This window comes from Aquarana catesbeiana, linkage group LG01 (assembly GCF_042186555.1).
Source record: "Aquarana catesbeiana isolate 2022-GZ linkage group LG01, ASM4218655v1, whole genome shotgun sequence".
In the NCBI taxonomy this organism is placed as follows: Eukaryota; Metazoa; Chordata; class Amphibia; order Anura; family Ranidae; genus Aquarana; species Aquarana catesbeiana.
Genome location: NC_133324.1, coordinates 401,489,151 through 401,507,490, shown reverse-complemented (window position 1 = coordinate 401,507,490; position 18,340 = coordinate 401,489,151). Strand labels below are relative to the sequence as shown.

At 42.2% G+C, this 18,340-nt stretch overlaps 1 protein-coding gene across 3 annotated transcripts in view; it reads right to left on the bottom strand.

Annotated features, from left to right (window-relative positions):
- The window catches only part of SMARCA2 (SWI/SNF related BAF chromatin remodeling complex subunit ATPase 2), a 273,379-nt gene that overhangs the window by 179,163 nt on the left and 75,876 nt on the right, over window positions 1-18,340 (bottom strand). For all 3 annotated transcript variants that reach the window (XM_073634901.1, XM_073634899.1, XM_073634906.1), the window contains exons 11-12: window positions 12,654-12,707; window positions 43-173 (exon numbers count right to left, since the gene is read on the bottom strand). In XM_073634901.1, coding sequence (XP_073491002.1) covers window positions 43-173; window positions 12,654-12,707 — 185 coding nt within the window. The remainder of the gene's footprint in view (window positions 1-42; window positions 174-12,653; window positions 12,708-18,340) is intronic.

Genomic DNA, 18,340 nt, shown 5'->3' with positions numbered 1-18,340 from the left:
AGGAAATGATCATTAGAAAAGAATGGGCATTCATCTACTCACCCTGGGTTCATCTCCAACCATGTCTCAAGCTGACTGGCTTTAGGTGCATCAGGAGCATGAAGCACTTTCCCTGTCTCTGTGTGAATAACCTTTACAGGTAGGTCACTCATCTGACTGCTTTCATCTATAAGCTAAATGAAGGAAACACAAATTAAAATTAATTAAAATTATTTTTTTTTCCCAATACATACAACATGCAGAGTATACCCAGTGGAACAAATCCTTCAGGCTACTCCCTATGCAATAAATGTATATGCTCAAACATCTAATTTATTATTCTTCAGCGTGTCCGTAGAAAAAAAGTTTGATTTATAAAATAAATCTTTGCAATTAAAAGCAAAAACTATTTTAATGCTCAATTCAATCTGCAGTCTTGAATAAGCAAAAGGTTGTTTTAAAGAGATGCGCTTGTATGCAATATAATATTTTAGTATAATGTACACTTAGTTTGGCTATATTAATGCAGGGAAAGGTGGTTACTGATTATAGCATGGCAGACTAGTGGACCCTGGAGTGTTTAGAGATAGGGGCATGCACATCTAAAAAAATTCTGGGTATGCTTTCTATTGCTGGGTTTAGACACTGTAGGTGTATTCACTACCCAGGGAGGAAGCCTGAACTGACAGTTGATGTCACTACAGATATAAGAGGTATGAAAGAGAATGGAAGAAAATTTAATTTGGAGACCTGCTAATTTGCTTGGTAATATTCATTCAGTTAATGAGTCTTGCTGCTCCCTGGTTGTCCAACTAGAAAGCTGGAGGGGGGGGGGGGGTATTTTCACTCAGCGTTCCTGGCCAAGCTGTGCTACTTGTTGCAGTGGAGATCAAGGATCTAGCATGAATCTGTCTTTTCAGAGGTGTCTTGGGCTGATTGGCTAAACAGAATTACAAATCCTTGGGCAGGTAAAACAAAGTCCATATATATATTTCAATGGTGCATTAGTGGCTTGCCTGAAAAGCAATCAAAAGATACCCTCAGTATGCAAATACTAACGTTTCTACAGTTCTGAGCTTAGGAATATCCCAAATACATTCTTGTGAAAACAATGAACACTTCCCACTCACATTTTTATTGCCAAGGTCATCTGAAGTAGATAATGTTAGCATACTTCAGAGTGCTGGGTTGACATGGTGTGTTGCGTTTGTTAAAATATGATTTTTTTTTTTATTTTAATCAGACATTACATTACATGGGACAATATTACAATAGTAGTTGGTCATAAAAATCAGATTACTGTCAGGTTTTGGCTTGAGTAGATACAGTATCTCACAAAAGTGAGTACACCCCTCACATTTTGAAAATATTTTATTATACCTTTTCATGTGACAACACTGAAGAAAGTACACTTTGCTACAATGTAAAGTAGGGAGTGTACAGCTTGTATAACAGTGTAAATTTGCTGTCACCTCAAAATAACTCAACACACAGCCATTAATGTCTAAACTCCTGGCAACAGAAGTGAGTACACCCTAAAGTGAAAATGTCCAAATTGGGAACAAAGTGTCAATGTTTTGTGTGGCCACCACTATTTTCAAGCACTGCCTTAACCCTCTTGGGAATGGAGTTCACCAGAGCTTCACAGGTTGCCACTGGAGTCCTCTTCCACTCCTCCATGTTGCCATCATGGAGCTGGTGGATGTTAGAGACCTTGGGCTCCTCCACCTTCCGTTTGAGGATGCCCCACACAGATGCTTAATAGGGTTTAGGTCTGGAGACATGCTTGGCCAGTCCATCACCTTTGCCCTCAGCTTCTTTAGCAAGGCAGTGGTCATCTTAAAGGTGTGTTTGGGGTCTGTATCATTTTGGAATACTGCCCTATGGCCCAGTCTCTGATGGGAGGGGATCGTGCTCTGCTTCAATATGTCACAGTACATGTTGGCATTCATGGTTCCCTCAATGAACTGTAGCTCCCCAGTGCCAGCAGCACTCATGCAGTCCCAGATCATGACACTCCCACCACCATGCTTGACTGTAGACAAGACACACTTGTCTTTGTACTCTTCACCTGGTTGCTGCCACACATGCTTGACACCATCTGAACCAAATAGGTTTATCTTGGTCTTATCAGACCACAGGACACGGTTCCAGTAATCCATGTCGTTAGTCTGCTTGTCTTCAGCAAACGGTTTGCAGGCTTACTTGTGCATCATCTTTAGAAGAGGCTTCCTTCTGGGACGACAGCCATGCAGACCAATTTTATGCAGTGTATGGTCTGAGCACTGACAGGCTGACCCTCACCCCTTCAACCTCTGCAGCAACACTGGCAGCACTCATGCGTCTATTTCCCAAAGACAACCTCTGGATGTGACGCTGAGCATGTGTACTCAACTTGTTTGGTCGACCATGGCGAGGCCTGTTCTGAGTGGAACCTGGTCCTGTTAATCCACTGTATGGTCTTGGCCACCATGCTGCAGCTCAGTTTCAGGGTCTTGGCAATCTTCTTATAGCCTAGGCCATCTTTATGTGGAGCAACAATTCTTTTTTTTCAGATTCTCAGAGAGTTCTTTGCCATGTTGAACTTCCAGTGACCAGTATGAGAGAGTGAGAGTAACAACACCAAATTTAACACACCTGCTCCCCATTAACACCTGAGACCTAGTAACACTAACGAGTCACATGACACCAGGGAGGAAAAATGGCTAATTGGGCCCAATTTGGACATTTTCACTTAGGGGTGTACTCACTTTTGTTGCCAGCAGTTTAGACATTAATGGCTGTGTGTGAGTTATTTTGAGGGGACAGCAAATTTACACTGTTATACAACCTGTACACTCACTACTTTACATTGTAGCAAAGTGTACTTTCTTCAGTGTTGTCACATGAAAAGATAGAATAAAATATATACAAAAATGAAAGGGGTGTACTCCCTTTTGTGAGATACTGTATTTCTCATACAAATGCTTTTGGATACAATGGGAACGTAGCTACCATTGTTGTATTCAATTGACAGTTTGAATAGGCTATTGTCTCTATAGCTACAGTAAACAGGTAAGAGAGGGTCTCTCAAACTGAAAGAATGACTGTTAGTCGGTTGTTATGGAAAACAAGTTTGTAACCATGGTAAACAAAAGCCCAAATAAAAGGAGCAGTAGAGATTGATAGTGGAGCCACTCCACATGGATTAACACCGAAGCACACGCAAATCTGTAATTAGCGAACAAGAAGGTGCCTGATCTCCAGGAGCAACGAAGATCATGAACACAGTAACTGGAGCTAAGTAACTTTTAAGTGTATTTCTACTGTTACAGACCATAGGCTGTTTATTTGATAGGCATTTTGCTTGTTAGATATATGTCAGTCTTGTATTGTATTACTAATATTGTAAGTTTTGTATGTACAGCATTTTTGTATAGTAAAAGCACATTTACACACGGCAGAGGTCTTAGCTTCCTTGCTTATACCACAAAGTAACCTTGCTAGATAGACATAAGCAAAACAATTTGGGGGCTCATGCTGCGATCTGTGTTATAATTCAACTGAAGCAGACCTGTTTTTCTGTGGTGTGTTGTGTAGCTTGTTACGTAGTTACATAGTAGGTGAGGTTGAAAAAAAGACACGAGTCCAACCTATGTGTGTGATTATGTGTCAGTATTACATTGTATATCCCTTTAAGTTGTGGTCATTCAGGTGCTTATCTAATAGTTTCTTGAAACTATCAATGCCCCCCCCGATGAGACCACCGCCTGTGGAAGGGAATTGCACATCCTTGCCGCTCTTACAGTAAAGAACCCTCTACGTAGTTTAATGTTAAACCTCTTTTCTTCTAATTTTAATGAGTGGCCATGAGTCTTGTTAAACTCCCTTCTGCGAAAAAGTTTTATCCCTATTGTGGGGTCACCAGTATGGTATTTGTATATTGAAATCATATCCCCTCTCAAGCGTCTCTTCTCCAGAGAGAATAAGTTCAGCGTTCGCAACCTTTCCCCATAACTAATATCCTCCAGACCCTTTATTAACTTTGTTGCCCTTCTCTGGACTCCCTCCAGTTGTAAAGTATGCGTCTCCCTTGAAGCTGACTTGGGGTGATAAAGTCTCGGATCATTTTGTAGATTTTAGCCTTAAGGGGTTGGATTTAAGTAAAAAAGAGAAAAAGACAGTGTCCACAGTGAGTTGGTACTTCCTTCATGCTATTTATACGGAATCACATAGAAGGGAGAAGGCAGAGGCAGAAGTTAAGGTATTAAAAGACCAGCTAGCAGTTGCTTCAGAGTGTGTACGTTCAACCGCTAGTCGGACTGATGATTTGCAAGAGCGGTGAGAACTGGGATTGTGAGGATGTGCTCTCCTCAAATGATAGTGAGGATGAGGAGATAGAGTTTGATGTTTCTGAAGATGATTATCCAATGGGAAAGAACCATCCCATTACTAAGCATAGGAAAAGGCAACATGACAAAGAAGATATGGCAGATGGGGAGGTGCATTATTGCAACCCCAGAGATGTGGCAGAAGAATTTAAAGAAGTATGGGAGTTTACACAAACTGAACTCCACGAGATGGCAAAACAATACAAACAAAGGTTCGGCAAGCTCCTATTGAGTTGGCTCCTACGCTTGTGGGATGACGGGGCAGGACAGTATTGTTTTGTCAGGTAAGGAAGCAGTGGTTACGGGAGTGTTAACCCATGAGCCACAATTGCGTCAGACAATGCAAAAAGCCTGAGCGTTTAGTGTGATTTTTTCACTGCTAGACCTTGTGAGAGATGGAATAGTCCGAGTTTACGCTAGTCCTTCTGACCTGGAAAATGCCCACTCCTGGAGATCAATAGGAGAGGATATTTCCAAGTTACGCGAGATGGGTTGTATAACTGGATTAAATACATTTCTAGAATGGATGGGTCCAGATATGGAACCCTTTACGTCTGCTCTGCGCTCTAAGCTGATGAAGTCTGCGCCATTTAATCTCAGGGCTCCTTTATTGTCCTTGCTGGGAGGCCTGGGATTAAACAGCAAGATTCATGAAGCCACTACCCTTTTAAGCCAGTTGGGGGAGCTAGAGGAGACTAAAACAAAACCTGTCAGGGCAGCAGATGAAAGGTTAAGGCCAGACAGGAAGAATACAAGCAGAAAAGAACAGAGAAGAAAGGGAATTTGGGAGAGAAGACAGAAACCAGGCTATTTATCTCTAGGAAACAAATGTGGGTGGACCTTTTAAAGGCAGGAGTACCTAAAGATGAGATAGATGGGATTTCTACTGCAGAAATGCTGAAGAGGTGGAAACATTTAGTGGGGAAACTGTCAGGGTTAGAAACACTACTCCTAGTGAAAATAACATCAGTCTAGATTTAGAGAAAACAGAACAGACCCCTCCTATAAGCCCCAAAAGCAATTCCCAAAACTGAACATGAACCCAAACCCAAATCCCTTTATCCTGGTGGGGGGGGGGGGAGTTAGAGAGAATCAGAAAAGGGGATTGGGAGGTTCCTTATCGTTTATGAAAGGAAGGTGAGTCTCCTGTAATAGCAGTGAGGGCAATGACAGCGGGAGATCGACTCCCATATGCACCTGTCACTGTATGGTGGGGGAAGTCGTCTTCTCCTAAACATCTGATAGCTTTAGTTGATACTAGAGCTGAAGTTACACTTTTGCAGGGAAATCCTTCTCATCGCAAAGGAGAATTGATTTATGTAGAAGGTTTGGAAGGGCAAACCACACCAGCAGTTAGGATATAGGTGAAATTGGCTATTGGCAAGTAAGGATGAGCTCAGGCGTGTTCACAAACAGCATGTGCAGAGCCCGCCAGGAATTCAGCACTGCACAGGGCTAATCACAGGCAGTGAGACATTTCCCGATCTCTGCAGCCGCGCATCGGGACAATGTCTCACTGTTGGTGATTAGCGCTCCGCAGCGCCAATTTCCTGACGGGTTCTGCACGTGCTGTTTGCGAACACGCCTGAACTCATCCTTATTGGCAAGGTATCAGGATTTATGACAAATGTTTTGGTTTCACAGTTACACGAAAATATTCTTGGGATGGATGTACTTCAAAGTCAGTCAATTCAGACTGAAAGGGGTACATTCACATTTGGGTATCCTGATAAAGCGTATCTGGTTAGTGCAGTGAAGGCTGCGGTAAGAGGTCATGCGAAATGGACCCGTCTACATTCCTTCACCAGAGAAGCCAGTCTATCTCAAGCAGTACAGAATTCCTGAAGGCCACAAAGAAATTGGGGAGACTATTCGAGAACTGTTGAGAGTAGGGATCCTTAGACTTGCTGTAAGTCCTTTCTCGTCTCCGGTGTTCGCAGTAAAGAAACCTGATGGGACATATAGAATGACTGTGGATTACAGAGGTCTAAACAAAGTGGCTCCTCCATTGAAGTCAGCTTGTACCCGATATGATCTCAATTGTTGAGAAAATTGTTAAAGATGCAGGAGAATATCATGCTGTGATAGACCTGGCTAATGTGTTCTTTTCTATTTTGATAGACCCAAAGTGTCAAGACAAGTTTGCTATGGTGTGGGACGGCCGCCAGTACACTTTCACCGTGCTTCCTGAAGACTATGTTCATACTCCAACAATTTGTCATGAACCGATTGCCGGAGCAGCGGCGCTTTTTACCCCTTTTTCGGCCGCTAGCGGGGGTTAAAAGCGCCCCGCTAGTGGCCGAAAAGCGCAGCTCCTCTTTCTTGTTTGATGGTGCAGAGATCCCAGGACAACCTTTTTTCCTTTTATGCTAGAAAGGAAATGCTCCTGCTCCCACCCCTTTTGGTGAACTAGATCTGGACAGAGGGAGAAAAAAAAAAAAGTGTCCTGGTTAAGGTAAAAGGCAGAACAGTGCATCCGGAAAGTATTCACAGCGCTTCACTTTTTCCGCATTTTGTTATGTTACAGCCTTGTTCCAAAATGGATTAAATTCATTATTTTCCTCAAAATTCTACAAACAATACCCCATAATGACAACGTGAAAGAAATTTGTTTGAAATCTTTGCAAATTAATAAAAAAAAAAAGAAAAAGAAGAAGAAGAAAAAAAAATAATATCACATGTACATAAGTATTCACAGCCTTTGCTCAATACTGGATTGAAGCACCTTTGGCACCAGTTACAGCCTCAAGTCTTTGAGTATGATGCTACAAGCTTGGCACATCTATTTTTGGGCAGTTACTCCTATTCTTCTTTGCAGGACCTCTCAAGCTCCATCAGGTTGGATGGGGAGAGTTGGTGTACAGCCATTTTCAGATCTCTCCAGAGATGTTCAATTGGGGTTAAGTCTGGGCTCTGGCTAGACCATTCAAGGACATTCACAGAGTTGTCCCATAGCCACTCCTTTGTTATCTTGGCTGTGTGCTTAGGGTTGTTGTCCTGTTGGAAGAACCTTTGCCCCAGTCTGAGGTCCATAGCGCTCTGGAGCAGGTTTTCATCAAGGATGTCTCTGACTTTCTGTACATTGCTGCATTCATCTTTCCCTTGATCCTGACTAGTCCCTCAGTTCCTGCCGCTAAAAAACATCTCCACAGCATGATGCTGCTACCACCACGCTTCACTGTAGGGGTGGTATTGGCCAGGTGATGAGCAATGCCTGGTTTACTCCAGACATGACGCTTGCCATTCAGGCCAATAAGAGTTCAATCTTTGTTTCATCAAAGCAGAGAATTTTGTTTTTCGTGTCAGAGTCCTTCAGGTGCCTTTTGGCAAACTCCAGGCAGGCTGTCATGTGCCGTTTACTAAGGAGTGGCTTCTGTCTGGCCACTCTACCATACAGGCCTGATTGGCGAAGTGCTGCAGAGATGGTTGTTGTTCTGGAATGTTCTCCTCTCTCCACAGAGAAGGGCTGGAGCTCTGCCAGAGTGACTATTGGGTTTTTGGTCACCTCCCTAAGGCCCTTTTCCCCCAATCGCTCAGTTTGTCCAGATGGCCATCTCTAGGAAGAGTCCTGGTGGTTCCAAACTTTTTCCATTTATGGATGATGGAGGTCATTGTGCTCAATGGGAGAATGCTGCAGAAATGTTTCTGTACCCCTCCCTAGATCTGTGCCTCTATACAATCCAGTCTCCAAGGTCTACAGACAATTCCTTGGACTTCCTGGCTGGGGTTGTGCTCTGACATGCACGGTTAACTGTGGGACCTTATATAGACAGGCGTGTGGCTTTCCAAATCATGTCCAATCAACAATTTACCACAGATGGACTCAAATCAAGTTGTAGAAACATCTCAAGGATGATCAGTGAAAACAGGATGCACCTGAGCTCAATTTTGAGTGTCATGGCAAAGGTTGTAAATACTTATGGGCATTTTTTTTGTTTTTAATAAATTTGCAAAGATTTAAAACAAACTTCTTTCACATTGTCATTATGGGGTATAGTTTGTAAAATTTTGAGGAAAATAATGAATTTAATTCATTTTGGAATAAGGTTGTAACATAACAAAATGTGGAAAAAGTGAAGCGCTGTGAATACTTTCCAAATGCACTGTAACATGGGCAATAATTATGTCCTAAGCCTCAACAGTCCCTTGTTCCTATGCATAGGTGAATGGATGAGGGAAGTCACTGGTGAATTGACGAGGGGGGCTACATAGGAGATCCCTTGTATAAGGGACAAGGAATAAGAGGCCAGTGGCCTCTGAAACTGAACAGAAGGGGGAGAAACCTGTCGCTCGATGGTGTTGAGAATTAAACGCTGGTCCAAATCTAGCAGCAGGAAAGAGGATCTGTCCCATGGAAAAACTGTTTAACGGGAGCTGAGACGCATCCAACAACTAAGTCCCCTGAAGATGCCCAGGATTCCTCCCCAGTCCAAAAGGCAGCCCTGTGATAATTTCCAAAAGACCTTAAGAAAGGACTTAAAACGCTAAAGCTGGATTCTTCAAGCCAGGACAAGAGACCAGACCGATTTGTCCCACGATGACAGAATGTTGCTCTGCAGATGTTACTGAACTTCTGGACTGAACAATTCAAACTCTAGACTGGAGTCTGAAGTTTCCCATTGGGAGGAACACCCTGGGTTAAACAGACACAGAGCTCTAGAGAGGACCTCCAGCTGTTTATTGCTTGGCTTTTTAAAGACGGATGCATGCTCTCCTGAAATTGTAAGTGCCTTGTTAATGCAGGACAAATCAAGATCCACAATGGGAATAAACTACCTCTGCAGAAAATTCACACAGAATAGATACAAGGCTAATAGGCACTCCTTGGAAGAAAACAACTTATCAGGATACTTCCAATCTTCATGTGAAATAGTTGCTGAGGGAAAGTCTTTGCATCTTTAGGAGTGTTAAATCATCCACAGCTGGAAACAGCACTGGTAGAAGCAAAAGGCTGAACCTATCATTTTAGAGTTGTGCGCACTGCATTAATAAGAGTTGGAACAGTCTCCTTTATTTTGGAACACACAGCAATAAACTACAACTCCTCAGGGGTAAGCTCATCAGTCAGGAATAATATTGACCCAGATTCAAGGAGTTTCTGCAGCTGATGACTCTAAAGCGGCTAGGGCCACAGGGAAATTTGATAAAGAATCTGCTGGAGAGGGTGTACATGCAGCGCCTCTGATCAAAATCAGCAAATAACTGTACGATTTGGGCCATAAAGTCTTGCAAAGAACATCAGCCGAAACTGCAGAGGATGCTTCTACAACCAATTAGAACGAAAGAGAATTTCAAGGACAGAATAGACTCCAAGAGCAGAGAACATCATAATTTCAGGCTGCAGACATTGGGACACTTAGTAGGGGTGCTGCAAGCAGCCCTAGAGATGTTGGTAGAAAGTGAGCTGGTAGTACCAGGTACAGTTGGACTGTCCCCTCTGTGTCTAGAATCACACGGATTGCGTCTGAAGGCAACCTATAGGCTCAGGATAAGAGGTAAGGCCTAAACTAAAGGGACAAGTTCACCTTTTGTAACATGTTGCACCGGTATTCAGGGTGAAATGTAACAGGTTACTGTAGCAGCAGCCCCCACTCTGCCCACCCGGCCCACCCTTTTACGGCTGACAGCTTGTAGTTCTCAATGAACTACCAGGATGCTGTTGAGCGCTCTAGGTAGTTCACTGAGAATTCCCGTCATTATGTCCATGTCTGCCGTATTAGGTAGGAGCAGACGGATAAAATTACTCTGCAAGAGCCTGAGATTATTGCTTATCGTTGGTGCAATGCTTTGCAGGCTCCTAGTAAAAAAAAAAAAAAATGCATATTTCTTTACCATAAAAGTATTTTTGCGCTGAGTGAACCCCTGGATGCTGCACACTGACAGTTGGAATACATAGCCATAAAGCAATACCGATATACACACACACGGTATTATGGTTGGAATATTTTTCATGTTTCACATTTTTGGACATACAGTATTTATTTAATATTCACATTAAAGCGTTTGTAAAGGTGTTTTTTTTTTTTTTTTTAAAATAACAAACATGTTATACTTACCTTCACTGTGCAGCTCGTTCTGCACAGAGTGGCCCCGAACCTCGTCTTCTGGGGTCCCTCGGCGGCTGTTTCAGCTCCTCCCCGCAAGCATTCACCACCTTAATGCGAGCTCCCTCGCACGGTGGTGAGTGCTTGCGGGCGCGCTCCCGTGATACAGCCGGCGGCTATAGCCGCTCGCTGTATCACTCGGCCCCGCCCCCCGGCGCGCCGCGTCATCGGATGTGATTGACAGCAGCGCGAGCCAATGGCTGCGCTGCTTTCAATCCATCCACTGCAGCCAATCAGCGGCCAGGGTGAGCGGAGGAACAGATGTCGGGAACGCGAAGCTGACTTTCGAGGCGTCAGGTAAGTAAAACGGGGGGGCTGGGGGCAGCGGTTCTGTCAGAAGTTTTTTCACCTTAATGCATAGAATGCATTAAGGTGAAAAAATTTTTACCTTTACAACCCCTTTAAGTGTATTGTGGTCACTGACATGCATCTTTTTCATGCATTGTGTGCATGCATTTGTTTGCAGACATATTTTATATATATATATATATATATATATATATATATATATATATATATATATATATATATATATATATATATATATAATGGTTTTAGTATTTTAATTGCTTCACATTTTTGTACATTTCTTTTTAATGTTTATTCACAATTGGTTATTGTGATCATTATTCACAGTTATTTATATGACATTTGAAGGAAGTGCACCTGTATGTATATAGGTACATTTTTTCACCTGCAAAAAGGTGTGCATTTTTTATTTTATTTTTTACAAAGTCGCCTCTAGTCGTTTTTTTTTTTTTCTTTTTTTTTTTACAAAGGTGAATTTATCCTTTAATCATGAAACTTTGTTGGTAGTGGGTGTGGGTCAAATGGCCAAAGGTCACCAAAGTAACTGTAAGCAAGCAGCAGGAACAGATCGAAAGTCAATATGGCTCTCTGCAAGCAGAAGCAGCAACAGGGAGGATGCTTTCTCAGTGCTGTATAGTAGAAAATGGATATCAACATCCAGTCCCAGAGTATTAACCCCCTTTTATGGCAATAACCATCAGGAATAAAGGCATGTGAGCAGCCTATGTAAACAAGGTAGCTCCTGGTGCCTGACCCAATCGGCTTAAGTGAGTCTTTGGGCACAGGGAAAATGCTGAGGTAATGTCAGCAGCTCTGGACTTGGAAAGCATGCTATAGCCAATTTTTACCAGAACAGAGTATGGAAAGTGTCCCACACAGAACACCCGGAGGTCAAGTCAAGGCTACTCTTGCAAGTTCCAGTCCAGTCCGGCTGCAGTACTCCAAAAGCTAGGATGAGGACGACCACAACGGACAGCTGCATTTAGAGAGTAAAAATGCCAACATTCATGTAGAGCAGTCTTAATTGAAGTAAAAAAAAATTAGCAAAAAAAAAAAAAAAATGGGATAGTCTTTAACACTGCAGAGGCGAGTTACAAATGCCCATCTTCCTAGGCCAGTAGCAAAAATCTGAGGCATGCTCACAGAAGGAGGGGCTATTATGGCTGGCTTACAGATCTTTTGTTTGCCAGTGTCCAATCCTCTCTAGCAAGACTTCCTGAGTCTCTCAATGGACAAGAAAGAAAGTGACCTACTGTTTGCTGTTACCAGTCAAGAATATATAAGTACTGTACTGGAGGAAAGCTGGGTCAAGTTGTTTTTTGCTATAGCCTCCTTTAGGATGGCTGCCAGACCTCTGCAAAAACATCAAGTAATGTCGGGTTTACTCTTGAAACATTCAGCGATTTTCAAGGACAGGAATTAATAATTTACTGTGGGTCTATCCAATAAATGTAATGTTTTAGGTTACATTTTGCTCCCTTCAACTAGAGATGTGTGTTCAGATCTGTATTGGGTAACCTACAAAATTAAAAAAGGGACCTTTCTCAAAGCTGACAACTTTTACACAGAACCATACAATGTAATTTATGCCGGAACAAAAAATGGTAAATATTTAAATTATATGCAATGTATTTTGTATAGTTTTAGCGATGTTGATTGGCAACATGCCAGCAGGGTACGCTAATAATCAGGTACAAAAAAAGTGTAATGCCCAATAGAAAAATACCCACATACCCTTAAAAGACTGGAGAAAAACATTGCTAAGAGGCACCAGGTGCTTCTAAATCAGTAGTCTTTTTTTTTCTATAATACAAGATATAACAGCAAACAGAATTGCAATTTAGGTTATTTTAATGGAATAAATGTTTACAATTGCAATAGTAAAGCATACCTCTCCATCAGGGCCAAGGCCAGATACAATCCCTTCAGCGATCTCTTCAATCTTCTGTAACAAACATTACAATGAATTCAATTTATGTGAAATCAACGTGTGTGTGCGCGTTCAGATATACATGCAAAATACGAATTTAGTAAATCCCACCACTAGAAGGCAGGACACTAACAAGTGAGTAGAGGTCGACCGATATATCGGCCGGCCGATATATCGGCCGATATTTGGCTTTTTTTACTTAATCGGCATCGGCCGATTGTGCTGATAAAAAAAGCCGATTATAACTTCAGCGGGACTTGCAAATGACTTCTGTAATAGAAGTCAATTGCAAGCTGTTTGAAGTTTGTTTTCTCTCCTCCTCTGGGCAGCCTGCCAAGTCTGATAAGAAGATACATTTGTATCTCTTCGGGTTCTTTTTATCAATAGACTGAACTCCGTGGAGAATTTCTCAGTTTAACCATTTAAAGACTAAATCTTTTCTGACACTTGTTGCTTACAAGTAAAAATCCTGTATTTTCTGCTAGAAAATCACTTAGAACCCCCAAACATTATATATATTTTTTTTAGCAGAGACCCTAGGGAATAAAATAGCGGTTGTTGCAATATTTTATGTCACACGGTATTTGCGCAGCGGTCTTTCAAACGCAATTTTTTTTTAAAAAATACACTAATTAAAAAAAATAAAAAATAAACAGTAAAGTTAGCCCATTTTTTTTTTCGTCCAAAAGTTTTGATTACTTGTTTTTGTGTATTTAATATTTAAGATATAGTTATTTTTTTTAAATCTAAATTCTACATACAAGTGAACTGATTGGAGGTTTGTTTTGTTTAATAAATGTTTAAATGTTAAAAAATTTTCTGTATCACTTATTACTTAAGGCTGCTTTCACACTGGAGCGGGCATGCGTTGACGGTAAAACGCTGTTAGTTTTAGCGGCGCTTTACCGTCATTTTAGCGGCGCTATTCGGCTGCTAGCGGGGCGCTTATAACCCAGCTAGCGGCCGAGGAAGGGGTTAAATGCGCCCATGAAGCGCTGCTGCCAAAACGTTATGCAGGTGCTTCGGCAGCGGTGCGCATTCATTTTAATGGGCAGGAGTGGTGGAGCAGCAGTATACACCGCTCCAAAGATGCCGCTTGCAGGACTTTTTTTTTTACATCCTGCCAGCGCATCGCCTCAGTGTGAAAGCACTGGGGATATCACACTGAGACTGCAGGGGAGCCGTTTTACTGGCACTTTACAGGCGCTATTTTTATCCCTAAAAAAATGCCCCAGTGTGAAAGGGGTCTAACTGTTAGATTTTATGAGATGAAGGGGGAAAAAAAAAGAAAAAAAAAAAAAAAAATCGGCCTAATATATCGGCCCAAAAAAATCGGCATCATATATCGGCCATCGGCCACCGCGATTTCTAAATATCGGCATCGGCATCGGCCAGAGAAAAACCCATATCGGTCGACCTCTACAAGTGAGTATTAACAATTCTACTATAACACTTTACGGCTCACATTTATCACACAGTTTAGCACCATGCAAGCCAAAAATACTTGGTGTAACAAAAATAATTCCATCTTGGAGGGGGGCCTGTCTTATCTGCCTCAATAAAGCTGATTCATTTCACTTTCTTAGAACACAGGATGACAGACAGTGGACACATAACAAACTCAGGAAAATGGAAGGTGAAGTCTACTCCACCTTGGCAGACTTTGGTGAGAGGACCATCACTAGGATTGGACACAATTCTATGATTTCTGATATGTCAGATGACAGCTTGAACACCACCTACTGCTCCTCTGATTGTTTTTAAAGTCACTACGGTGACTTCTTAACACGATAACCTATACTAAATACTTACCCTAAGCTCCTGAAGAAGCGCTTTGGCGTGAAACATGTAGAGCTCCAATTTGCTACATCAACATACCCCAAGCCCATCCAGACACTGACAGCCGCAATTCATTGGCGCATTGATTTTGGTTATGGATAGGGCTAGGTTGGTGGTGTGGTTGATGGTTATGTCTTACTTTGGGTAGTATGTTTTTGTGCAAATTATAATCTACACCACTACGTTTTAATTAATTTCTAATAAAATTTATACTTTAAGATTTTTGTGCACTTTGGTGCCTATAAAGTCCATAAGGATTCACTAACAAAAATTTGCTACATACAGTTTATACTGCACATCCAGCAGCCTCACATGATATTGAGGGACAAAACATACTATGTAAAGTATATCAAAAGATGGAGGCCAGCTTTAACACAAACTGCAGTGTCTTGCGAACCACCACCAGAAACTGCTACATTCTGCAGGAAAGCCAAGGTGTACCAATATTCAAGACATATTGCTGTGGATTTGTGAAATGCAAGAGATAAAGATATCTCAAAACACCATATATGCTGGATTATCCGTTGAACTGCATCATCTACCGGCAATTCTGCAGTCATCCAAACAAATGTTCCCATTGAAACAGTTCATATTTATTCTGGTTACATTGGCTAAAATTTAGATTGCTCCAACTGACTACAATTCACGAGGGCAAATAGAGAGGGTTAATCTCCAACAGGGACACAGTCAGTAACACAAGCTGGAAAGAGGTTCTAATGATTCCCCATTTTATCAAATAAAAAAAATACCTTTTAAAACACACTAAGGATGACAAAAAGAAAATGGCAGAGTCTCTTTAAAGGAGCAGCAAAAATCTAAAGACATACATATATCTAAAGTTTGTTCTGGACAATTATTTGGCAACCTGTGGGGCGTCTGTTTTTTGGAGATAATCCTGGGGATTTGCAATAACTTTCTTACAAGGCCACAGGGCAGTAGTAGCAGAATATGCAGTGTCTTCTTGACAATCCTGTAAATCTGCTATAGCATCAAGTCAACAGGGCCCCAAATAATTAGGCGATACAGATAAAGCTCTGATATACAGTGAATATAAAAAGTCCACATGTCCCTGTTAAAATGTCAGGTTTTTGTGATGTAAAAAACTGAGATAAATCATTTCAGAACTTTTTCCACCTTTAATGAGACCTATAAACTGTACAACTCAGTTGAACAACAAACTGAAATCTTTTAGGTGGGGGGGGGGGGGGGTGTGGTGCGCATGCACGAAGCTGTCTGAGCAAGACATGCATGCTTAGAGCTCCGCACCTACCAAGACCTGACAGCCATGCATCAGCGAGTCTTGCAACTATACAACCCCGCCTGGGGACTCAGATCATAGCCGTGACACACTGGAGCAACCCATGATGGTGTACGGCAGCTCAAAGCTTAAACTGAAGCCGAAATCAATATGTGCTTGTGAGGACCTCGACCAAGATGGCGGTGCCGCCATCTTCCCAACTTGAAACACCGCTCACACCACACACATCAAAGCTGCATTGGCATCCAGCAGCCACAATGCCAGACTGTGAATTTGGAGTGACCCCCATAGCTCTGCAAGGTGACGCCTTTAAGTCTGCGTCAATTAGAGCTGATGCTCAACAAGGCCCTGAAGAGCACCTCAGACGCCATTACAGACTAACACGGGAGATCTGAGATGTGGTTCGCCACACCTCTGTCTTAGAATAGCGGGTAGATGAGCAAGATGCCCTCTCATGTAACCAGGATGAAGAAATAGAAACCCTCAGTGAAGCAATCTCCAACTTATACGCTCAGCTTTTATCTTGCTCAACATCTTTCCCGCCGACCTACGCAAACAAATGGTAGAAAGATCTTCATCTTACGCTCAATCCAGCTGACAGGACAAAAATCTGGCAGGCAACTAAATCCGCATCAATAAATATGATGGCCCTTGAAACCAACTGTAAAAAAGTGCTCACCAGGTGGTACCTGGTCCCCGCAAGGATCTCTAAATTCCCCCTCCCAATACCCCTCACACTGCTTTCGAGGCTGTGACACACCAGGCACACATGCTCATATTTGGTGGGAGTGCCCCACAGTCCATACCTTTTGGTCAGATGTGTTCGAAATTCTACCAACTCTCTAACACATCCTTGACACCTGACCCAACAGTGGCGCTTCTGAATAACAAACCATTGGCTCTAACGCACCGTTTACACTCTTATAGGGCGTACACACGGTCGGACTTTGTTCGGACATTCCGACAACAAAATCCTAGGATTTCTTCTGACGGATGTTGGCTCAAACTTGTCTTGCATACACACGGTCACACAAAGTTGTCGGAAAATCCGATCGCTCTAAACGCGGTGACGTAAAACATGTACGTCGGGACTATAAACGGGGCAGTGGCCAATAGCTTTCATCTCTTTATTTATTCTGAGCATGCGTGGCACTTTGTCCGTCGGATTTGTGTACACACGATCGGAATTTCCGACAACGGATTTTGTTGTCGGAAAATTTTATCTCCTGCTGTCCAACTTTGTGTGTCGGAAAATCCGATGGAAAATGTCCGATGGAGCCCACACACGGTCGGAATTTCCGACAACACGCTCCGATCAGACATTTTCCATCGGAAAATCCGACCGTGTGTACGGGGCATTACTCTTTATTACCACAGCAGCTAAACAAACCATCACAAAAGCATGGAAATTCTCCTATGTATCCTAGCAGTGAAACAAAGTGTCACTCGAGCAATGATCTATGCCAAAACTGAAGCAGTCATACTCAATAGTGTGTCCCCATATGAAAAGCTCTGGAGGCCCCGAATCACTCACTACCTACCTCCAGGCTTTGATGACTCTTACTACCTTGAGGGTGGAACCATACCTCTTGCACCCTAAACAACCTATCCCTACTTACAAAAATCCTTTTATTGAAGCTTGATATGACAAGTGGTTGACAGATGGAGCAGGGGACAAAAAGGTAGACGCGTTTCACACAAATGGTAATGACTAAGAGCTAACATTTTAACATTTGCCCCAAACGTGTCTACCTTTTTGTCCCCTGCTCCATCTGTCAACCACTTGTCATATGAAGCCTCAATAAAAGGATTTTTGGAAGTGCAGCCGTCCGGAATAATTTCCTTATGTTACATAGAATGTGAGCTGGGCTAGCACCTGACTAGTGTGTGTGGGGATTAACCAAAGACTCACTCACCTGGAGTGGCTTTTCTTGTTTCAACCTATCACTACTGGTTAAACTGGCAATGATCCTCTCTAGGGACCCTCCCCTTCTGACACTTCCACACCCTCCACATCTTCTTTCTTCACCTCCTCTCTAAACTACCTTGCTCACTTTTGTCTTTTGCTTCCTACTTCCTCTGGGTTCTGATAGGTCCTCTGTTTTTTTTAGCCTGAGAATGCAGAGACCACAGACCTTCCTCTTCTTTGTTTATCTCTCCATTTTTAGGGATGTTACCTGTGTATAGTACTGTGGAAAAGACCAAAATATATCCCTAATGTCCCAAGTTGAGCTCCTTCTCTAAGCCGTTTATCGAGAACGTCTCTTTTGACTAGTCTAATTGATGTTGCTTTATATTTTCGTCCTATAATGTTTTGGATAGCAACCTTCTCTACCTGAGGCTCACCTCTTATGGTACATGTCCTATTGCTATACATGTCTGAAGGTTGTAATATGCTAGTTGTTTTACACAATATGCCATTTGTTGACTGATATTGTACCCATCTCTTTTTTTAAATTGAATTTAAGCTGTAATTTACATATTTTAATAAATCATTTGAACAAGAAATCTTTTAGGTGGAGGGAAGTAAAAATTAAAAAACTAAAATAAC